Consider the following 25,699-nt stretch of genomic DNA (forward strand, 5'->3'; position numbering starts at 1 on the left):
CAACACTGGGTCATAATAATTCATTGGTCGCTTCGAGCATGCATTGTGCACGGAGAAATGCGCATGACAAATGTACTATTACTATTAATAGTCAAAACCATACATTTTCAAAGACTGACCACTGGTCTACATATGGTATACCGTGCAAGCAAGATTGACCATGGCACTCTGGTAGGTATATCGATCGATATATGCTGACGTGGCGGGGCATACACGGGCATAAACATCGTGATCATTGAACCAATTATATACAATGTATCCGTCTGTTGTGTCTCTCGACCTGTGCACTGAACAAGATAGCGTGGTCTAATGCCCGGTAATTGCAAGCTAAAGCCATATGGTATAGGATTTGCTGACAATTACTGGAGAATTAATGATATCCCAAGCAGTTCTGGGGGGTGTCAGTGTACGACGATCCTGACACTCGACCCTGTCTGGAAGTGTTGTGTGGCCATGTTTACATACACGAAGGGCGAGCACTCTGCTTGTTGGCCAATATGTCAAAACGAGGCTTGTATAGCTGGAGCTGATTCTGATCGAGGGGTTTGATTCCGTCTACCTGGATCTGGTGAATAGCTATAACTGTGTACTTATATAATTGGTAATTACAGGGGCGGTTGGAGGAGAGGGTGCTGGAAGGAGGGTGTTGCTGGGGTCATGTGTGTGTTTGTGTGTGTTGAAAGATTGGGGAGGGGTCGGGGGTCGAGATGTTGTTTAATGTGTTTTCTTAGCCGGCGAAACAAATGTTGTCAATTAGCCTTTTCAAACATTTTCGGCAATGAATTGTTAATATGCTCTTTTTTGTGGGGTAGGCGTGTGGTTAAAGTGTTCACTCGTCACACCAAAGGCCCGGGTACGATTCCCTACATCCGTTCAATATGTGAAGCGTATTTCAGGTGTCCCCGCCGTGATATTGTTGGAATATTGCTGAAAACGGCGTAAAAGTAGACTCTCTCTCTCACTACTGTTTTGTGTGTACAATGCCATCATGTGATGACCATCTTCTCAATGTGGACCACCCACATAAGGTCTGTTTGGTGCAGGGGAAGCATATAAATATTTACAAACCTTTCCTCAGGTGTCCATGTCTGCTGATTTACCACCATGTAAATATTTTCTTTTTGTATACAATTTGTATACTTGTTAGAAGAAGCTTTAATTTTTTTTATAAGAATGAAAAGGCCTCTAATTTTTCATCACTACAGCTGACAGTTTGTCATCAGTAGATGCTAGGGTTCAAACCAAGTGGTTAAAGCGTTGGCTCGTCACGCCGAAGACGCGGGTTCGATTGCCTACATGAGTTAAGCCCATTTCTGGTGTCCCACGCCGTGATGCTTCTGGAATATTGCCAAAAGCGGCGTAAAACTAATCTCACTCACTCATTCGCTCACCCAGTAGATGTCCTTGTGAATCCTCCTCATTCTGTTTGTTTTCAGTTGAAGAGTTGCTATAAATATAACGCGTTTCCTCGTACACGGCAACGTGCCGGAATTCAACTCGTACTTTTAATGAAAGATGAATTAATGCTTTGCATGGACTGGGATACCTTCAATGTTAACCCAGCGTTTACCGAATGAATGCATGAGTTTAATACGTTTATGATAACAACTCTGCTGAATTGCTCGTGTTCTGATTTAGCTTTTCAATCAGTCATTGTTTTAAATCGTTCTACTGCATTTACACAACGCTTCTGACCGTGTCATTGCCAGTGCACTTTCCCTACTTACACCGCTCGGTGCTGTCAGAGCAATGGTTTATACAGCGCAGGGGAAAAGCAATCCACTTTGATTAATCCGCATGTAATTTGACATTATTATCTTTTTAACTGTTACGAGCATGGTCTTGTGACTGATTAAATGGACTCCATTTGGTCGCAGGTTTTGTCCAGATGCATCAATTATGATCAGTCATTAAATGTGGTTTCATGTTTTTTGTAACATGTGTATTTGCTGGGATTGATGTCGTTACGACTGATTGTAATGAAAAACTGTTTTTACTTTGTGGAAGTGAGTCAGTAAGAGTTTATTCTTCTCTAAACGCTGACTGGCTGACTGAGTTTGGTTTAACGCCGCTTTTAGCAATATTCCAGCAACATCACGGCGGGGGACACCAGAAATGGGCTTCACACATTGTACCCATGTTGGGATTCGAACCCGGGTCTTCGGTGTGACGAGCCAACGTGTTAACCATTAGGCTACCCCACCGAACCCTCTAAACGCAATTGCAGGGTGAGTGATTTTAGTTTTACGCCGCTTTTAGCTCTATTCCAGCAATATCACGTCGGGGGACACTAGAAAAGGGCTTCACACATTGTACCCATGGGGGATTCGAACCCGGGTCTTCGGCGTGACGAGCGAACGCTTTAACCACTTGACTACCCCACCAACCCCTATTGCAATAACATGACGGAGGTTACATTGACACATCACGACCCACTATGTCTATTAGCTAACCCTTTCCACAATTCGGGAGACGTCTCATGCATTGAGACGCAATTCGCTGTACAAGGTTTTTGGGCGCACCAGGTACGACAATTGTGGGTTCGAATCCCGATTCGTCCCGATTATTTTTAGCTAGGTTTCTCGGCGCCATACCGTCCTTGTGCGTCTCGACAAGTTGTAAAAGTTTGAAGGACCTGTATCTCTTCGGGCATACTTCCCGTATCAAGATTTCAAGTCGTGATATAACTGGAATACTGTTCAAAGCGGCGTTAAACCCAACTCACTCACTCAATCATAGTTGCCTGGAGGGACGGTGGGTAGCCTAATGCTTAAAGCGTCCGCTCGTCACGCCGAAGATCCGGGTTCGATTCCCCACACGGGTACAATGTGTGAAGCCCATTTCCGTTGTCCCCCGCCGTGATATTGCTTGAATATTGCTAAAAAGCCATGCTGACCATACTCACTCACTCACTCAAAGCCACTCACTCACTCACTCAGTCACAGTTGCCTGCGTCAACTATATTGTATTCAAATTAATTACTGATTTGAAGAATCATTCACTGAGCGACGCATAATTTACGTTGATCGGGCATACTGGGGTGATTACAGGAGAACACTAACCCAGGTTTTTTTCGTAACCAGAACGAACGCTACAGCGAAATATTTTTAAGCTCTTAATGATTTAAATAATATATGTCATCACAATCGGTCTAAATGTAATCATTGTTTTAATCATAATACCATTGAGAGTGTAACATGTAATGCTGCAGTGTAAATGGAATACATGTATTATGAAATTAACATTAATTATTTTTGTACCAAATCAACGGTCTACGGTAACGGTTATGTCGATCGAAAACTGCAGCCCAAATTATTTACATCGTCCGTAGTGACGCCGTGCAATCCCAGGTAATACAAAACCCCACCTACCAATTACAAAAACGACAGAAAAAGCTGTTCACAATACTGTAGCGCTTGGTCTAACGGATTATGGCCGACCGAAGTCATATATGACGTCACGAGGTCACGTGACCGCTATCGGAATATGCAAAATGGCCGGAGCTGAGATAGCTGAAACTCTTTTAGAATAAAATTAATACTTTTGCATTAAATTGGGGTACATATTCTGATGACTTTGTCTTTAACCCAGTCAATTATTCCAATTTGCCAGTATTCTCTGCAACGGGTTGCCTAGTCTCACAGTCCTTGAACCACATTATTTTCCCTACAGCCTTGCCCTCCCTGCAATGCTAAAGCCCTAAATGAAGCAATTCTAGATTTTCCTGAATCCCCCAAGTGACTGGAATTCCTTTTAAATTTAAATGGGTTTATTTGTTATTATCAAAACTGTATATATTTAGGGACTATAAGCCTTAGTCTACGGGGTGTCATGCCATGTCATGCAAACGTGTTTTGTGTCCCTAGGGGATCCTGGTGAGAATATTTACAACCCCAACATGTTTTACGTAAGGACTTACTAGTAATACGTCGGGTTGTCTGTTTTTCCGATGGCTAGATTGTAATTGTGTTAACCTTCCCCGACGGCGTGTGTCGTTTCTCATAATATCTTGTCCAGACTCAATTAGGCCATATTTACTTTTTATGTGTTTCTCATCTCCATTTTGTCTGTCATACAGACCCTAAAAAATATACCCAGAATAATCTATGCAAGTCTAGAAGTTATGGCCAGTCTAGATTACTACAGTTTCCAAAATGATTTGGTTTGGTTTGGTAGTTTGTTAACGCCAACTATATGGAGGCGGCTGTAAATAATCTGGACCAGACAATCCAGTGATCTGAATATGAAGAAAGACTCCTTGCTCCTTTTCAAATTGTTGTGAATATAGGTTAGGAACCATTTTTCTGTAAAATATGTTCTTTTCAGAGACTAGATGTTACTCTAATCCCCATCCTCCACCAGCAAGAGAACGGACGGGCAAAAAATAACAAATAAAAAATATATAAAGTTCTAATTGTGTTATTAGGAAATTTAGGAAATTTTAAAATTTAAATAACTTGGTAATAATGAGTAAATTATTTTAGACCGAGTTGTTTTGTTTTATTCACATATGATCATTACTGTCCACCGCGAAGGGGAACATGAATTATGCAAACGTTCTATTATATCATGTTGGAATAAAAACTCGACCTGAGATGGGAAACACAACAAATGTACGGACAGCCATGTTTACAGGCTCCAGCTAAATAGCAGGAATGTAGCGTTAACCCAAACATATACTATATCAGTACTTGCCACCATCTGGAGAATCATACGGTGTTGTTACCGAGCTGTAACCAGGTATTTGTGGTGTATTAGACATTCGTCAAAATGAAACCAGTGTTATGTAGAGTGTAGCATTAAACTACACAATATCTTCAGATTTTATGAATAATTGTTGCCAAAAGTCATTATACCGCTGTGATCAGTTGTGAATATGATGAAAATAACTAATGAATCCACAGTAAGCTGGGGGTTATCCCACACCCATTCTACATCAAGCATATATCTAGCGATTCCAACATAAAATACTCCCATTCACAAATCATAACGATCACCGATATCGCTATATCGGAGCCAGTGTGTATATGAGGCGGTTCGGATTACGCCCCCTGCCGTGACGTGATCTTAGCAGTCGTTAGGAAAGTAGCATGAGAGATATACGATGGGTTTGTAGATATGTCATGTGTTTTAATAGATGTATCCTATAGCGATACTGATGCCTGCCCTTTCTTATCAGCGAGAATAAGATATGTCCTACCTATTCTGACCTTCCATCTAATATATGTAATCCTATAAGCTATGGGGAGTTCGTGTTTCCTGACAACTATCGTTAATTATTTTTTGTGAAGCCGACTTCTGCTGGTATTTCAGAAGATGATCATTGGGGAATTTGCGTGATTCGGATGTCATCTTGTCATTGGTTTAAACATGAGACAATGGACGCGACATTTTGTTTCAATTTCATTTAATTTCAGCTGGTATTTGTTTAATCATTAGTTTGGTTCATGTTCGTTCTTCGCACAGTACACAGCTAGGGGCATGGGTCACTCGCTTACCTGAGCTGACAGTTTTAAATAATTGTGTTGAAAAGTATTTCATTGACATAATACAGGCCTGATGGTTGCGGAAAGCCAGTGATTCAGCTGTTAAATGTTTTGCCTCTTACATATGACACCCACATGGAGTGCATGGTTCTAACAAACCGAGAATTATGATTTTGGATTCGAACCCACCATCGTAATTTTTTTTATGCTTCTGACATGTCTAAGGAAACATCTCTGCCCGGTGACTTGTGGCACCTTAGACGATTAGAACACGGGGAGATAAACTTTTCTTATCAGTTTCGTACAGTGATATTGACAATATGCAATATTTCCTGATCCACTGCAGTGAACATTTCGTAATTAGGACACGGAATGTGCGAAAACGTTATGTAGTTGCTATATTTGATCTGATTTATTTATCCACTTTTTATATTATTTTTAAAAACTCACGTCTGAACTACACAAATAACAGGGCTCGATTTAGTGCTTTGTTACTTGCACTGGTGCAACCCAATATTACAAAGTGCAACCTAGTTATAAGTCTAACTCGCACTAGGTGCAAGTCAATTTTTGAGTGGGGACACTTCTGAATAGAACATCTAAATAATTCAATAGCATATTTCTGATATTACATATTGCAATAAAAACAGTGTAACTGGAATTTGACTGGTGCAACTAGGTTTATATCTAAGGTTGCACCTGGTGCAAGTGGGTTAACATCTCTTAAATCGAGCCCTGCAAATATGCGCTACAGGCCTAACATTATTGTCAATACATATCCTTATTTACACACAAATACACCCTTTGAATTCGTATCACTCAATCTTCATCGGTGTTTATGAAAACGGACAAGGTGAACTCCAGTACCGAGTTAAATGAAGTAACCGTCGAATAAGTGTCTTGTTTATTGAGTTTCATTGCAGCTCCAAGTTAAAACCAATACAATCTATCTGATCCAAACTGTATTAGACCCCGACGTTTCTAACCGAAAACAAATCAGATTCACTGTCACCGGTCATTTGGGGAAATCTAAACATTTGAATTATCAATTTGTAGCTAGTCAGAAAATCAATGTCCACCATAACGCGAGGCCTTGCATCCTCATCCAGCATACCTAAGTACTTCCAGGCCATCACTCAGGCTATCTGATTCAGCAGCAAATGACTTAGATGTACTTCACGCCACTGAGGTACTTTGAGATAAATCCCAGCTTTGGATGTTCGCTTCCTTCAGCTGTCAATACATGTTATCATGTTAGGCTTTCGTGCAAACCATCTTACATAGTTGTACGACTCAAGTATAATTTTTGTTACATTGTTAAATGAAGTGAATTCATGCTTCCTCCAGACAGTCCCAACACGGAATGCTAAACCGCCGTGTACGTCAAGTTTATTACAATTTGCTGCAAGTATTACAATTTGCTGCAAGTATTACAATTTGCGTTTCTATTACAATTTACGTCGTAACACGCCGGGTGAAAGGAAGTACTACACATGTTCGTCGGTGTCTAAGAATGAAACTAACCAAATTTAATGTTTGTTTGTAAGTTAACGCTGCACTCAGCAATATTCCAGCTGTATTATTGTGGTCTGTTAATAATCGAATCTGGACCAGACGTTCTTGTGATTGGCATCATCAGCATCGATCGTCGCAACTGGGATACGATGTGAACCAAGTCTGCGACCCTGACTATCCGATCCCGTTAGTCGGTTCTAACATGAATGAGTTCAGCGTTCAATGGTTATTCAACAGTGAAGAAATTTATACGGGTAATTGCAGTTTGCAGTGTTTCTGAGCCTGTTTGAATCCATGTAACGTTTGTGTCAAAATCCAGTTTTCAAGTGAATATGTATGTTTAGCCCATTTACTGTATTCAGTGGTCTGTCATTGAGTGCAGACCCGTGAAGATCCGGGTTAGAATTGGTCTTCAGCAACTTATGGTAACAACCAATCAATCTTCAAAGGTTAAACCAAGACAATCAATCAGTTTTTAAAGTATATCCGCAATAAAGTAAATCTCAATTATTTAGAATTTATATAATCATGTAATCTCCATTGATCTTGGTACAACTATGTTGGCCGTTTTCTCTAGGTTCGGTGGTCGTTCTCTCAAGGGCGGTGGCCGTTTTCTCGATACTTTTGGGGTCCGTGTTTGCTGAGGTCCTTTTTTTCCGTATCCCGACACACGACACCGTGTCCCAGTTGCGTAGATCGATGCTCATGCTGTTGATCCCTGGATTGTCTGGTCCAGACTCGATTATTTACAGACCGCCGCCATATCCATATAGCTGGTTGGTTGCGTTAAACAACAATCAAACCAACCATCCAACCATTAGGTGCATGAGATAAGATAAATGGGACAAGAGTACATCATATCTGCTGGTGATGTGACGCTACAATGTTTCAAGCGAGACTCAGACCAGTTGTCATTTTAAGCAGGCCGAGAACATCTTCCACAACAATAGTAAGGCCACTTATAGCGCTAACTCCATGCTGCTGGGACATGCTCCACAATATACAACATGATGGACATTATAACCCCGGATAACCCAACCTGCCTGTGAGGCGCTAGAAGTTTAGTAGTCATATGCCTTATACCACCGGGTACCCATCTTCAGCCTTTATGCTGTATATCCAATATCAATATTTATTACCGTACTAAGGAGGCCTCAGGCCTATAGTACAAATACAGTGAACAATTGATCAGTTATTATTAAATTTTTTGAGAATGTAATTTTTTTCTGTATGTGGTAGCGTAATAGATATACATGGGTAATATTTCTAAGATACTTTACTAGAATTGGTTAAAAGGATATGGATTTGTAAATGTCAGGATGTACATAGTAGTAGCTCTTAATATACTTATTTCTTAACATATAATAGGCTGGACATATACATAGAAAATGGTACTCGATACAATGTTACAAGGTATAAATGATTACTCTAATTACAATAACACAATGCCTTAGTTTGGCATGTACAGTTTATGGCTGTGACTTATTATGTAATTGGTAACCGCTATCATTCAATGCAACATGGTTTAATGGACTTGTGCACGCGTAAATTACGGGTTGTTGGTTTTTCTTTTTCTCTGTGCTATTCAGATTGTTCCAGTTGCCAACATTCCTGGTTCTGTTTCCTAGTAGTCATGCTGGTTCGATTTTGTTTTGACTCTGATCACCATGACCGTTAGCTATTTTCTCTTTCTTCCCTTTCACTGTGATATATTTAAACATTAATCAATGCAATGATAAACCCAACTTCATCACTTTTGTTCAAGCCAAGTGGACTCGTGAAAAACTGGTTAAAATGTGCCTTCAGTAACCCATGCTTGTCGTAAGAGGCGACCAACGGGATTAGGTGGTCAGGCTCGCTGGCTTGGTTGACGTATGTCACCGGTTCCCAATTGCGCAGATCAATGCTCATGCTGTTGATCACTGGATTGTCTGGTCCAGACTCGATTATTTACAGACCGCCGTCATATAGCTGAAATATTGCTGAGTGTGGCGTAAAACTAAACTCACTCACTCACTCAAGCCAAGTGTTCATCGCTTTTTTCAGACGTATTGAATAATATGGTTTCCATGGTTTGGCAATGATAAGGGTGCTTGTGGTGATGATGATGATGATGACGACGACGACGAATGCTACTACCGATAAGAACGTTATGAATGAATATGGATTTAAGTACTACTATAGTAATGTCACTACCGGTGATGCCCAAAATAGGTTTTATACGTTGTAATCAGGAGAGGAATCGAACCCGGACCTTCGGCGCGACGGGCGAACTCTCTACCCACTGGTCTATCGAACTACCCCAACCTTCAGGACGGCTTGAGATATAATGATGATAATAAGAGATATAATGATGATAATAAGGGGAGAATCAATTAGTATTAAAGCTGGTGCTATTAGTCGTTACTGACGTCGAGGTCGGTGACGTTGTTCGAGGGGATTAACACGACCACGTCCCCAATACCTTGTAGTACAGATCGATGTCGGGGAAAGCCAAGATTAATCTAACAAGCATGTAAACAAGGGAGGGAGACCCCTCACATCCAGCCTGTCAAGAATGATTACCTCCCCGTATAACCTGGGGAATTGATGTCGTGATACGGCATCAATAGTCAAGGTCGCCAAGGTCGTTCACTATTAGGACATTGATGTTCTTGCTAAAAGTCTCAATGGAATCGTTCGAGCTCAACCATTTGATGGATCAGCGCTCGTATCAAGTTTCGATTGCTGTATGGATAATCGTGATAATAATCATGATAAATGACGCATTGACGTTTATGTGTACATGTAGGTTATCCGTTATGACTAAGATTGTTTTTGTAAAGGTTAAGAGGTGAAATTGCGTGTGATATTATGTTTTCCTAACCTTCTTAAAATGTATGGTAGTTCTTTTTTATTATTTGCTTGAATATCGACATACATGGTAAAGGTTCAAAGGTTATTCATGACATTCAAACATCATGTCACGTTTCGAAATTATCTCACTATCATATCTCAAGTCTGACGCCATTAACATCTGTGTTCTTCAATAGAACAAATGCATTTCACGTTGAGTTGAGTTTTGCTCCGCTAGCTGACAGATATTTCGGTTTTATCTGTATTTGTCAGGTTAGTGTTGGAGTGACTGAATGAGTATGGTTTTACGCCGCTTAACAATATTAATATTCCAGCAATATCACCTCGGGGGACACCGTATAATATTGGTGGTCCGGCATATGTGTCGCATGTGTTGGTCTACATGAGTGAAGGAGCGGTTGGGTTGTCAAGAGTGAGTGAGTGAGTGAGTATGGTTTTACGCCGCTTTTAGCACTATTCCAGCAATATCACGGCGGGGGACACACCAGAAATGGGCTTCACACATTGTACCCAGGGTTGTCAAGAGGCTGACGCTTTTAATTCGTTCCGTGGAAGCAATGGTTTTATTCCCAACAAGATTATTATCTGCTCGGCCATTCCTGTTGTTCCCCGCTGCAGGGACATTGATAAAGTAAGTCCCTTACTCTTCACCGGTATAGGCACAAGTATGTTACCTATAGATAGAGATTGTATATTAATAGTTATATTACATGCACGGGCTTTGATAAGTTATGTTTGTCACATTATGACACAAAAATGTTCATACTAAAAGTCACAAATATGTTGGTCACAAATATAATTATATAATATATAACATGCAGAACGATTAACCAACAGGTGAACAATTGCCCTGGCTACGCATGTGTTTGTGACGGGTGCCTCTGGTAAGGCTTGGTACACTAGTATTTTGCCACAGTATGACACAAAAATGTCTTACTAAAAGTCACGAATAACTAGGTAAAAAATCTAATATAATATGCAGATCGGCTAACCAACAAGTGAACAATTGCCTGCCTACGCATGTGTTTGTGACTTTTTCATCACTGTTTCATAGTGGTTCATAAACATATTATTATGATATATTCGGAATCATACTACAAAATCTTCTTTGAGCAGTGATTTCTTACGAATACGGTATGAGTTTTGTCACTTTCACATAAAACTTCATTCACGGTAATTATCCCGAGAGACATAATCTATACATTAATACTTCACCTGTCTATGGGATGCGAAAGGTCTTAATACGACCAGCAAACCCCCCATGCAATAACAGCTTAGGGTCGATTTCACGTTTAAAACATTTCTCATCGTCATCGACTATTCTTGTCAAAATATAGAGCATCATGGCGAGTGTTGTTTCAACAAGCAGCTTCTTATAAACGTCAGAAGCGGCAATACTCACGTTACGTTGATAGCCGTTATCTGCGTGTCAGAATCTTTGTTGGAGGTCAATGCAAAGGTCGAACCGTTCTGAAGGATGCTGAAGTGTGAATAGTGTGGTAATGACTGCACTTTGAGTGTGTCAATCAAACCACTGTTCGGAGCTGAGAAGTTTCGATTTTTTAATTTTTTTAATAAAAACATCATTACTGGTTTTATGCTGGGTATTTTGAAGTGTCACGTATTTTGTTAGATTGGCAATCCACAGCTTGTTCTGAGTGCTTGAATTTATCATCTTGTTGACATCCAAACACGGTGGCTGTGTGACTGGTATGTCCACACGCTGAAAGGAATCGATTTGTGAAAGACTGGAAGGAGGGCCATGGCTTCCCTTGCCTTTATCTCCATCTTCTAGCTTGTAAATGACGCGTGAAGGTCCGGGTTAGAATTGGTCTTCAGCATCCCATGCTTGTCGTAAGAGGGGACTAACGGGATCAGGTGGTCAGGCTCGCTGACTTGGTTGACACATGTCATGGTACCCTTATTGCAAAAATCGATGTTCATGCTGTTGATCACTGGATTTTCTGGTCCAGACTCGATTATTTACAGGCCGTCGCCATATAGCTGGAATATTGCTGAGTGCGGCGTAAAACTAAACTCTCTGCCTTTAACAATAAACAAACAAATAGCTTGTAAATATAAACAAACTCACAAATTTGAAGTTAAAGCGAAATCAGTTTGAGTGCTGTAATAAAGGAATTAGGTTTCCAATAACTTAAGCTTGTCCAGTTGTCTGATAGTTTCGTTAGATAAGAGAAAAGAGACCCTCCAAAGTTTCCTTGCAATTACTAGCTCGTCTTAAATTGTCGACAGCAGCTTTGCAAGCTCGCGAAAGTCATGCATCTCAGAAAGTCAATCGTCTTGTTAATTCTGTGAAAAAGCAGTTTTTATTTTTTCATATATTACAAAAATAATATTCATTAAAATCCAGAACCTTAACAGAATTTTTTAACTGAAAAGCACTTCACAATATGAGTATGGTTGAGCGCGAAACGTCCCTATTAGCGCCTGCAACTGTCAGCTCGATCAACAGATGTGGAGTTTAGTTCGATTGCGCTTTAATGAGGTCGTCGATGCTTGGATTGATTCTGGGTAAAGTGCCTCAATTTTTCCCCACAGCGTCGTCATAAAAATATGCTGCAATAATTACTCTGCCTTTCCGTCACAAAAGCGCTTCACGGTGAAAACGTGAAGTTCCCGTTCCGCATAATTGCCACTTTTGCTTGCTTTGAATTCACCCAAATCAGTTCAGTTTCTACATCGCAAGTACGAGTACGTTGTTATTTCAAATTAATCGGAATTAAATTCTAGACCTGGATGAAGGATGAGGTAGTTTACTTAAAAACGCTGCTATGGAGTATGCAATGTGAGCTGTAAGGAGAATTCCGGTTCTGCAAGTCGACATTATTTTTTCGATAATCAGGCGAAATGATTTCACCCAAACATCTTATTTGAATTTCGCTGCCAATCTACTAGATAACGCAAAAAGTATTAAAATTGTGTTTTTAAAACGAAAAGTGTTAGAAATATAAACCCTTGAGGCAAAGTCTTTAAAACGTTGTGAGATTTGTTATCGTTTCCGTTTTGGTATTGATTGAGGTTGTTATTGCTATATTATTTCATACAATGTCACGTGATAGTGATATGGCGGTTTTGTATTTCGTTTTCAAATTGAAATTGTATAAAATGATCGATGAATTTATTCAGTACTTTATTCAGACGTTGTGGTTGCCCTCTGGTTGCAACACTTGTAAGTCACCTAGAATGGGTACAATGTCAGGGATTAGACCTTGCTGAAGCTTGAAAATTGCCTAAATTGACCCTCGTCCAGAGCCTCGTTTTACATCACTATCTTAGCGCTACGAGTTTCATTCTCGAGTGACATTACTGTGCTTAGCTGCCCATCATACTCGACTACTTCACTGCAATCATGCCGCAGGGGATATTATATAAATATCGAATATATATATGTACCTCTTCAATGTAACAGACTAAGGAGTGTCTCGCATCTTAATCCGAAATGTCAACTTCATCAAGATTTTGCATTGTGAGGCATATAACGCAATGGTTGACAGAAAACTGCTCCGTGACCATAATCCAGGTCACACAAACCACCCGATACACACTAATGTCAGGGACCTTTCGTGCCGAGGAGATCCACGTATATTTCAGTTATGACATATATGTGTATGCCCTATGCTCAAACAGTAATAAATCTATTTAACAGGGGCTCAAAATAATCATATTCAAGGCTTGGCTCGATGAACCGGTGAGTGATAGTATGGCCATCTGTCAGCACGTCCGATGGAACACTGTTACAGTGCCTGACTACTCGATCCCGACTTTAACCATCTGGGCACAGGCATAAAGATAGCCATTACTCATTGTTGGAGTCTGTGTTTGGCGTCTCCGGGACGAAATATTGCTGGGCGCGGCTAAGACTGGCGTAAACGAACACGACCTCATACAATGTAAAGGAATTGAAAAATAGTTTAGACCTGAAGTTGCTTATAAGTTGCAACTTTTAGATTAGAATAAGCGGCTTTAAAGTCGGTTGTGCGGGGTATCCATTTTTACAAGCAATAAATTAGGTTTACGTATTTTTTTGATAGTTTTTGTTTGGTTGGTATTGCCAAGTAAGGTTTTGTTTGTTTGGTATTGCCAAGCAACGTTTTGTTTGTTTGGCAAGCAATTGACCATGGGTATGTACTAGGGTCGGTCAAAAGGTACTCGGCCTAACTGTATTCTCGATGTCCAAGGTTTGAAAAGCTTCCATTTTATTTTGAAGGAATCATTAGCAAAGTCATATCCAAAATTTCACATATGTGGTTAATGCGGTTAACGAGATATTAGTCATCATAACACATTGGGGTATACTATTTCTAAAAACAATGCAGAAAATGGTAAATGATCTGCCATTTGGTACCTATTTGATAATGGTATGCCCTCAGATGATATCATATGTTCAGTACAGTATCTGATGACTTCCCGTCATAATCCACGTTCAAAGATTTGGACTGTTTGATTTATATTTAGACGAGTCTTTCAAAAACGAGGGCAGATTTTAAGCTGGTCCTGTTTATAACACCCCCATTTAAGTCTTTCAAAAACATTGTGTTCAGATATTCAAGCTGGTCCTGTTTACAATATATTGAGAGCTGACACTTGTGTGACCATTTAGTATTTAGTTTGAACCCTTGGCATCATGTATGAATAAGTGAAAACATTAGAATACGTTATGTACTTATGATTACGTCATCTGAGAGAGGCTGGGCATGCGCAGTGTCTCCAAAACAAGCTCTTTCAGTAACATGAAGGAGGGAGTCACTTTAACAAGCGATTGTAATTTTAAATTGCTTTTTTATGCACTTTAATATCTATGTTTAAGTCTAGCGAACTTCTACCTATATCATACACACAAAATGTTTTTCGCATATTTTGTTTCCTAAAGTTTGTGATGCATTTATTGCAGATTTTGCGTTTTTGGGGGGTACATAGGCTAGAACATAGCAAACCAATTTGCTTGAGGTTGCCAGATACCATGTAGAAAAATATAACATAGAACAGCTGCATTTGTATCATTTTCTAGGTGAGGCCGAGTACTTTTTGACTGAACCTCGTAATATGCAGATTGAAATGCTTCAAGGGCATGTTAGTTGGACTTGATACCTACTTTCAGGATTGTTATCTTATCTGTGTTTCGTCTGTTACAGGTGTGACGTTTCCCGCCAAAAAGGAGCACGACAGCCTGAAAGTGTCGTCTGGCTATCTGAACGTCCTCAGACGGCACTCCGTGGAAGAGAAGCGCAACAAGATGAATGGTACCAGACTGAAACCGCCTAATGGCGACTCCAAAGACGGCCATTGTCGTCTGGTCATCCTGGGAACGCCCGGAGTAGGGAAGACAGGTGAGTTTTGCCTCATTTAAACACCGTCGTCTAACCTCTTTGTGGTGAAGGAATTGCCCATTACATGTGGATCATCTGCCCCCAAGATAGGGGTCAGATTTGGTCTTCGGCAACCCATGCTTGTAATAAGAGGCGATTAGTGGGATCGGGTCAGGCCCGCTGACTTGGGTTGAACATCATCGTATTCCAGCTGCGCAGATCGCTGTTTATGATGTCAATCACTTGACAGACGGACAATGTTTTACAGATCGCCGTTACATAGCTGGAATAATGCTGAATGTAGCGTTTACAGCAGATTATCGAAATATCGTAACGTCTGCTGGCTGGAGACTCAGTTTCTGTTGCCTAGCAACAACTATCTCATTGGACATTCCAACAATATCAGAACAGTGAAGTCACACTTTATTACCATGCGAGGAATCGAACCCGGGCATGAGGCGTAACGCGCCATCACGTTACCGCTATGGGTGAGTGAGTTGGGTTTTACGCCGCTTTTAGCAATATTCCAGCAGTATCACGGCGGGGGACACCATAAATGGGCTTCACACATTGTGCTCATGTGGGGATTCGAACCCGGGTCGTCAGGGTGACGAGCCTACGCTTTAACCATTAGGCTACCACCGCCCCTGTTACCGCTATGAAGATACTCAACGTCTCATCCCCAAAGTGAAGGGCAAGATCGCCGATGCTGCGTTGAACTCGCTAAGTAACTCCACAGAAAATGTCAGTATATCCGTGTAACGATTGTATCTACATATTCAAACATAGACGGACGCTGGATCTGACATGAATATGAACTTAAAATGTCTTTTAAGAGACTTGAAGAAATATCAATACAAATAAAAACTCGATTAGTTTCGTCATGATGGCCAACATAAAACAACTTCATGAGACTCATTTAGTGGAGCTCAGATATCGCGGACAGGTCATGATGACACGGTTCAAATATATCTCCCTTGCCAGGAGTGCACTCTTAGGAATATTAATAGCAAATCTGTTTATTTCATGAATATGTTTAGTGCCCACAACGAGCACAGGAACAGAAATGATGAAAATGAATAAAACATATGGTTGCTTACTGGGCAACACGTGAAGATCCGGGTTAGAATTGATCTTCAGCAGCCCAATTGCTTGTCGTAAAAGGCGACTAACGGGATCGCTGTAACATATGTTAAGTTTGGGATTACACTTTCTCAGTAAAATACAGATTCTAGTACTGTTAGGTTGGGTCCCGGAATTTGAACCCAGACTCTCAGTTGCTCTCTGACTTTGTGTGCTGGCGATTAGGTGAAGATCCGGGTTAGATTTGATCTTCAGCAGCCCAATTGCTTGTCGTAAGAGGCGACTAACGGGATCGCTGTAACATATGTTAAGTTTGGGATTACACTTTCTCAGTAAAATACAGATTCTAGTACTTTTGTTAGGTTGGGTCCCGGAATTTGAACCCAGACTCTCAGTTGCTCTCTGACTTTGTGTGCTGGCGATTAGGTGAAGATCCGGGTTAGATTTGATCTTCAGCAGCCCATACTACCGATATTTTGGGTCAGGCTCGCTGACTTGGTTGATACATGTCATTGTATGTCAGTATCGATGCCCTTGAGTTTAATCCCTGGATTGTCTGGCCCAAATTCGATTGTTTACAAAACGCCGTCATATCGCTGAAGTATTGCTGATTAAATTGTTGCGTCAACCAAGCGAGTGAGTTGCGTTCTACGTCGCATTTAGCAATATTCTAGCAATATCACGGCGGGGGACACCAGAAATTTGCTTCACGCACTGTACCCGTTTTTTGGAATCGAACCCGGGTCTTCTAAGTGACGAGCGAACGCCTTAACCGAGTCGGTGTCATAGTCCCTGAACCGCATTATTTTCTCTACTGCCTTGCCCTACCTGCAGTGCTAAAGGGGGCGGTGGGGTAGCCTAGTGGTTAAAGCGTTCGCTCATCAAGCTGAAGACCCGATTCCCTACATGGGTACAATGTGTAAAGCCCATTTCTGGTGTCCCCCGCCATGATATTGCTGGAATATTGCTAAAAGCGGCGTAAAACTAAAACTCATGCAGTGCTAAAGCCTTAAATGAAGCAAACCACCTCACTGGGGCTCCTTTTAAAATTGGACCGCCTCCCAGGTGTAGTGGTTAGAGCGTCCGCCCGGAGAGCGGAAGGTCGCGGGTTCGATCCCCGACCGCGTCATACCAAAAGACGTTAAAATATGGTACTTGTTGGTCCCTGCCTGGCGCTCGGCATTAATGGGTACAACAAGGACTGGTCGGCTCGGAGTCAGTATAATGTGTCTGAGTGGAGTATTCATGCTTTACTGCCGCATGGTATCTCTAGTGGGCTAGCACTATAAAACCAGCTTCAGTCTGGGCTAGTACAAGCAGCCGCACATACACATACACACGCATGCACGTCGTCATATGAGCGAAATATTCTCAAGCACGACGTAAAACCAGATTTCACCTCACCTCACCTCCTTTTCAAATTAAAGGGATTGTTTGTTACTATCGAAATTATATACATATTCAGAGACTAAGCGTTAGTCTAGCTTTAACCATTAGGCTGCCCCACCGCCCCGCGTTAACTAAGATCCAAGTTACAAAACATAGTGTACAATATGACTGAGTATTGTTTAACATCGGTTGGCAATGCTGTAGCCACTCGAGGTGCCACAATCTCACATATCTGTTGTTTGTAGGTGTCTGGATCTTTTCCTCGGAGCTCTTACTTCAGTTTATCTCACATAGGCCGACAAATCTACTTAGCCCCCCTATGTAAACCACGTGACACTTACTGCTGGGGGTCAGAACCGGTACTATTTACCTAACAGTCATCTCGAACAGATAAATCCTCACCGCCAGAGCTGTCATGTTACTTTTAGCTTGAAGCAATACCACAAGATCTGTTGAACACACCACTGTAAGCGACACCTCTGTATTGTGGTTGTGGAGTTAAAAATGGTTCCACGTCCCTTTCAAGAATATTCCATTTGTAGCCCATGAGGATCTTGCTGGTCGGTTTGAGTGTTCCTGTATAAGTTCGGTCACCCACCCACTCACTCACCCACTCACTCACCCACACCCACCCCACCCCCACCACCGCCCACCCCCATTCATACCACACACTCACTCACTCACTCACATCACCACCCACGCGCTCGCCCGCTCACTCACTCATTCATCATCACCCACCCACGCGCTCGCCCGCTCACTCACTCACTCACTCATACCCACCCTCCCACCCACTCATTCACCAAACCACTCACTCACGCACTCACCCACTCGCCCACTCACTCATTTCAACCACCAACCCACTCACACTCACTCACTCACTCAACCAACCCCACCCACTCACTCACTCATTGAACTACCCACCCACTCACTCGACTACTCACTCACCCATCCACGCACTCACTCTCACTCACTCACACACACACACACACACACACACTCACTCACTCACTCACTCACCGTTTCTTTTTAACAATACAAATGTTCACTTTTACAATCAGTTCAGATAAGAATACATCACGGAATATAGTCTGACTTTGAACATTACATAACTTATGTAAAAGATGAACGGAAACTTTAAAAACCGATATATTTGGACCCTGACTTGGTGCGGCGTAAAACAATATTACATATCTCACGCAAACTACGTTCTTCGAAAACTTTCTTGACACACAAGCCACTGCAACCCACGTGTGCTCTTAAAAGATCCAATAATAAGTTGTGTTATTGTTGCTAAGGGTATTAACATCAGAACCAGAATACTCCTAAACTAATTCCCCAAACAAACCTTGTTTATGTATGTACCCAGCTCATCAATTCTCGCCACCGATATTGCCCCAAGGCGGTTGGGGAAAAACATCTTGTCACCTGATGACACGGAATTGGCAGCGTCCCGAAAACACTTAAAGAAGTGTCTGCGGACTGAAATTCTAAAACGAGAGTTTACGGCCATGACACCCCCGTCTCTTGGTTTGAGACTGTAATAGGTTGACAGGAAAATAGTCTCTAAGCTCGCACGTCTCGTTCTGAGATTGGTCGCAAATTTGCACGTCTACTTCACGGAGGGTGTAAAATTCGTCACAGCATCTAAAATGGGTGTACTTTAAGACTTGCCTTTTTTCCGTATTTTTCCATATTTTTCCAATTCTGTGTGTTATGAAATTGTCTATTTTTATAACTATGTCGAAACATTCAAAACGGTGATTGATTGTCAGAGGAGTTATTTTGGGCGTCAGTGATCTATATCTGCCTGCGTCAGTATTTAGGCTTATGACAAAAACATGTTTTCACTGTGGTGGTTGTATCTGTGTGGGGTTTAAAAATATGTTGTTTGTGTACTTACATGTCTGTGACTTACAGATGTGTTTTATGTCGGGACCCCACAAAGTATCTGCGTTCCAGACAGCTGTGTGAAAACTGTGCCTGGACCAGGCAAACCCTGTCTGATAATGCCAGAATCGAACCATATGAACGAGTGAATGTTGTTAATGTTCCTAGTAGTACCATAGCTATATCACAACGACCTGTAAGTAATCAAGTCTCGGGGTACCGTTAGAAAACGATGGCATGTACTCGACCAAAGGGACGGTGGGGTAGTCCAGTGGCTCAAGCGTTCCACCAGAACGCCGAAGATCCGGGTTCGATTCCTCACATGGGTACACTGTATGGAGGCATTCTGGTATTCCTAGCTATGATGTTGCTGGAATAGTGCTAAAGGTGGCGGAACAAATTCACCGGCTCCCTCTTTCATTCACTCAGAGCATGAAGACCATCTTTTGCCGTCTTACTCTTCAGGTAAAGTTCACTGTAAACCTTTCATCTCATTGCTAAGTGATCGACAGTCTCTTCTGTAGTGTTCAATACAATTCATACATGAAATATTTCACCAACCACCTAAGCGCTCAACATATATATTCAGTTATTCTTCGCATGTCTTCGCTCAGAATGAGTGCCTTTGTTAGTATTATTATACGATATTTCTATAGCGCATATCCAGGCAACTAGTGCTTGCTCAAGGCGCTGGTTTCGTTTTAACATTTCTTGTCAGATAAATGTGTTTTTTTAAATCTGGGTAAGTGCGTTTTTCCGAACAAGTGAAGCTAAAAATAGCCATGTAAACTTATCTTCTGTTTTGACCTCATAATTTCTAACAGACATATTTTGAAATTTATACGTGAAAAAACGTCTACGTACTTTTTACGTACACGTAGTCGAAGATAAAGCCTCATTGTCGACTATACCAATTTAATTATTAATCATATTTCATTATTTGAATATTTATTTTTGTAACGTTTGCTCTTTCACTTTTTTCGGGAAAGATTCACAATTATTCACACGGAAAAATACCACATTTACCCCTCCAGCTGTCGATGAATTTTGTGTTTTTGAATGCGTTCTTTAGTCCAGTAATGATTCAGCTTTAAACTGGAGATAAGGAATATAAAGAAGAAATTGCAGTTCTTATTTCAAATATTGAGGGAGATAAAGTTTAGGGATTTCCACGTTTCTGTCCGTGGATCATCAGCTCCTCAGTTCGAGATCAGAACGAGCACGTGCAACACGATCTGCACACCTTACTCGTGCATAGCCGGGGTTCTTGATTAAGTGCAGATGAGCATTAATGTAGTTTGAACGTGGCATGACGTAATTGCTTTGACATAATGCGCATGTCCGCCGTTAGCCCGTGCGTGATGTAGAGATAGAGTTCATCACGTATGACTGTGTCATAACCGACTGTATCACACGGATCACGATCTTGTCCACCAATCAAAACAGTTCTTCTCAAGCTGAAATATCATATTTGGACGTCAGGTAAGCATTTCAGTAAAGATACCTCCTTTAACTCACATCCTGTTTGGTCCACGGAATTTTGAGTCCAGGTTTCGGGACATCAGATACAATTCGGTACGCCGAAACGGTGTTGTACATCTTGTTTCGAAAGTGTTTAGTAATCTAAAGTCTTGAACGGCATTTACAAGTGCTAAACATTAAGGCAAGAATGTTATGGATGTCAACTTCTTTCTTTGAGGAACACGAGGTGTCAGAGTATATCCTCACTCACGTGAAACGTCGTGTTCCTCAAAATATAGAAGTTGACATCCATAAAATTCTTGTCTTTAGTGAGGTGAGGTGAAATTGGGTTTAACGTCGTGCTTGAGAATATTTCGCTCATATGACGACGTGCATGCGTGTGTATGTGTATGTGCGGCTGCTTGTACTAGCCCAGACTTAAGCTGGTTTTATAGTGCTAGCCCACTGAGATACCATGTCGCAGAGAAGCATGAATACCCCACTCAGACACATTATACTGACTCCGAGTCGACCAGTCCTTGCTGTACCCATAATGCCGAGCGCCAGACAGGGACCAACAAGTACCATATTTTAACGTCTTTTGGTATGACGCGGTCTTGTCTTTAATAATCTAGTAAATGAAGAATAATGCATTTTCCATTCTGATATACCTATCACTGGCAGTGGGTAAAATGTATTCGGAAAAGTGGGATGAGCACCTTACTAAGGCCAGGCTGATGCTAAGTACTCAAATCCATTCTGCCAAATCTTTCTGCGTAGCAGAAAAGCCACCCATTCAGTTCCCGGAAGTCCGTCTCTCCTGGATAGTGGCGCACAGTATATATACACTTCAAGGTATCCCCAGATATCTAGTATTGAATTACAGGTAGAGTTGTATTCTGTTCGATTTGAGCGAGTAGACCAGATTTAGTCGACAGCGTGTAACCCCGTATCGGCGGCCATCTGTCTTAGTCGTTACGGATAGCAGGTGGCGCCCCCTGTGGGTGATATCGCGCAGTAAAGCACCTACTCGTAATTTCTAAGTATGTCAGTTATCTTGTTTTGATTCATTGATGTGATCGGCGTTACGGTTTCGACAGTGTTTGAAATGTTCCTGAACCTATGTTGTTTTTCTCTCATTCACTACCTATGTGAGTATACGTATATCTTGCTTGCTGCAGCAGCTGCGCGTCGCTACTTCTCACATTCGCAACGCATTAAGTGTTTGGGTGTAGGGTTATATATAATCTCGTATTTTTTCGTCAGATATCTAAATGCTAGTTTACTGGAGTTTAACACATCACAACGGTTTCTTTTCGTTGTGTGTTCTCTAAACATGTGGAAAGGTGAAGATATGGTGAGAGCGTAAGTTGGTTTGATGCCTTGTGAGCGAGTGAGTATTATTACCTACGAGGGCGAACATATCGGGGTTCATATTTTTCATACGATGCCCTAGGGCAAAATATCACTTTGTCATGGTGACGTGACGTCATGAACAATGCTATGACGTCACGTTTCTTCTGTGACGTTCAACGTTGCGTTCTACTTGCGGCGACGGCGGGTAGACAGCCTATGTTTGAAAGTAGATTTGGGTTATTTTCCTCAATTTGACGACTTCGGTAATAAACAGAATATTATATTCGTGCCCATACCATACTATGTTTACGACACTCGTGCCTAAATATCGATATACCCCTCGTTCTCGCTCGGGAAATACCAACATTTAGGCACTCGTGTCGTAAACATAGTATGACATGGGCACTCATATAATATTCTCTATTTACTTTACGCCGCAGTTAGCAGTATTCGAGCAATATCACGCAAAGCGATGAGGGATGCTGAAACTTTGGTGAAACGGATAATCTTTTCTCTGTGTTAATGAATCATGATTCTGTGCCAGTATATGTATATGTTACAACGTCGGATTAATGTTCCTTGTATTGCTACAGCTGATGTTGTGGGGTAGCCTAGTGGTTAATGCTCTCGCTCGTCACGACGAAATACCAGGTTCTATAACACACAGGCTTGTCCCCCGTCTTATGGCAAGCAGTTTTCGCATATTTTCTTCGCAGTTACTGATATTTTGTATTATTTTGAAGATATTTTGAATTAACTCGGAGATATCTGGAAAATGTTATACGATATCGTGAATTGAATTGAAGATATCTTCAAATGAATTACAGGGCGGTGGGGTAGCCTAGTGTTTAAAGCGTTGGCCCGTCACGCTGAAGACCCGGGTTCGAATCCCCACATGGGTACAATGTGTGAAGCCCATTTCTGGTGTCCCCCGCCGTAATGTTGCTGGAATATTGCTAAAAGCGGCGTAAAACCAAACTCAGTCAGTCAGTCAAATGAATTACAGATAACCCGAATAGAGATAAATACAGGTATCTGCTCTATAAGTCAGGATATCACGAAATATATTCAGGATATGATGAATCATATTATTGATTATCTTGTACAAAATTGCTGCCATCTTAAAATGAATAAAAGATGTCAGAATATCATTTAAATGTATAAGCAAAGTCACAATACTCACCAGTGATAGCAATGTTCACTAAATTCTATGCATGATTTGGTGATAGGACCCAAACCCCGACATACGATGAGCAATACTAAACTGACGTGCAAAAGAAAGTATACACCCTGTGGTTATTTTATAACATCACCATTAATATTTTGAAAAAATGTTTGATTATGTATATAAGTCACGTACTTGAACACAATGTTTGTAAGTCACTATCAAAACACTTTTCAAAATATTTACGGTGATTTTTGTCAATGGTGGTTTAGGGACTCTTGGTTAACTTGACTCGGTTACGACTATTAGTCATTAATATCTGTCCATGAGTCATAGCCCTTTTAATTATGTCTTTCAATCGAAATGTATAAGACCCGTGTAAAACTAGACAAACCTCTTCAGATTCACCTGCTGGATTGTTAAATACTACTTCAAATTCTATTAAATGTAACTGATAAGACTGAGAGCATCTTCTTCGTGTAGCTATGTATAGAGGGGAAATAGGGTCTGGTTCTAGACTATCTATGAGTGAAGCCCATTTCTGGTGTCCCCCGCCGTGATATTACTGGAATATTGCTAAAAGCCGCGTAAAACCAAACTCAGTCAGTGTAGACTATCTGGGCGTGGTCTCACCTCGGATAACAACTTACCCTGCCAACCGCTAATAGATTTGTCGTCGTGCATTAATTACTTTGACCTACCCGCCAGATTATATTCAGACAGAGATGGTCGAGTTTCCCAAGTGTGATTCATGAGTATAGGTATATCGGTACACATGAATCACACGAATCGGTCTATAGGCACATATAGGTGTGAGGTGAGGTGAGGTGAAATTGGGTTTAACGTCGTGCTTGAGAATATTTCGCTCATATGACGACGTGCATGCGGGTGTATATGTGCGGCTGCTTGTACTAGCCCAGACTGAAGCTGGTTTTATAGTGCTAGCCCACTGAGATACCATGCCGCAGTGAAGCATGAATATCCCACTCAGACACATTATACTGACTCCGAGCCGACCAGTCCTTGTTGTACCCATTAATGCCGAGCGCCAGGCAGGGACCAACAAGTACCATATTTTAACGTCTTTTGGTATGACGCGGTCGGGGATCGAACCCGCGACCTTCCGCTTTCCGGGCGAGCGCTCTAACCACTACACCACGGAGGCGGTCACATATAGGTGTGTCATAAATGGCATTGGGAAAAGGTAAAACGATGTTTATTGAAAATAATAATAAAAACGTGATATGTTTTATTGTTACAGATTTAACGTTCGCTTTCCTTGGACTAGCAGTGTTTGAAGCACAAATGCACCCTTCTATTTGGCAAATTTGTACGTCTTTTTCATGATCCTGGCTGTGAAAAGAAAATCATGAAATAAAAGCACTATATACTTTAATAGATATCAATATATTATCTAGACTCTCCCAACATATGTAAACTGCTTAAATTTGATTAACCACCTCGTATCATTCGGTCTCCTTCCCTTCCCTGTGGGTTAGAGCGTCCGCCCGGAAAGCGGAAGGTCGCGGGTTCGATCCCCGACAGCGCCATACCAAAAGACGTTAAAATATGGTACTTGTTGGTCCCCGCCTGGCGCTCGGCATTAATGGGTACAACAAGGACTGGTCGGCTCGGAGTCAGTATAATGTGTCTGAGTGGGGTATTCATGCTTCACTGCGGCATGGTATCTCAGTGGGCTAGCACTATAAAACCAGCTTCAGTCTGGGCTAGTACAAGCAGCCGCACATACACATACACATGCATGCACGTCGTCATATGAGCGAAATATTCTCAAGCACGACGTTAAACCCCATTTCACGTCACCTTCCCTGTGTTAACCCCACATAATGAATGACCGGACCCTAATCAAGATCGAAACTATACCTTTGTCACCGTGTATTTTTTCTCTCTCAGTAAGTCACGGAATCATCGGTAAAAAAGGAAAAGACAAACAGCGTATGCATGGTTGTCTCTAGGTAAATGTCTTTTCTAGGACGTACTTTAAGTAAGAATAACTCTCGCTCCTTCCGCAGACAGCAGGGAAGTAGTCCCTTAGAGGCCATCCATCAACATGGCTGCTGAAACTAACGTATCACGTGGGTTTCCGGAAGTACTTTTTTTAAACCATCCATCGTCATCTCTGGACCAGGTTGTCCTGTTTTTATGCACTTTAT

The 25,699-nt window shown here is 41.4% G+C and overlaps 1 protein-coding gene across 3 annotated transcripts in view; it reads left to right on the top strand.

Annotated features, from left to right (window-relative positions):
- LOC124290082 (ras-related and estrogen-regulated growth inhibitor-like) overlaps positions 1-25,699 on the top strand; it is an 89,587-nt gene that overhangs the window by 39,259 nt on the left and 24,629 nt on the right. For all 3 annotated transcript variants that reach the window (XM_046726769.1, XM_046726770.1, XM_046726768.1), the window contains exon 2: positions 15,011-15,205. In XM_046726769.1, coding sequence (XP_046582725.1) covers positions 15,011-15,205 — 195 coding nt within the window. The remainder of the gene's footprint in view (positions 1-15,010; positions 15,206-25,699) is intronic.

This window comes from Haliotis rubra, unplaced genomic scaffold, assembly GCF_003918875.1.
Source record: "Haliotis rubra isolate DU_JTF1 unplaced genomic scaffold, ASM391887v1 Scf456, whole genome shotgun sequence".
In the NCBI taxonomy this organism is placed as follows: Eukaryota; Metazoa; Mollusca; class Gastropoda; order Lepetellida; family Haliotidae; genus Haliotis; species Haliotis rubra.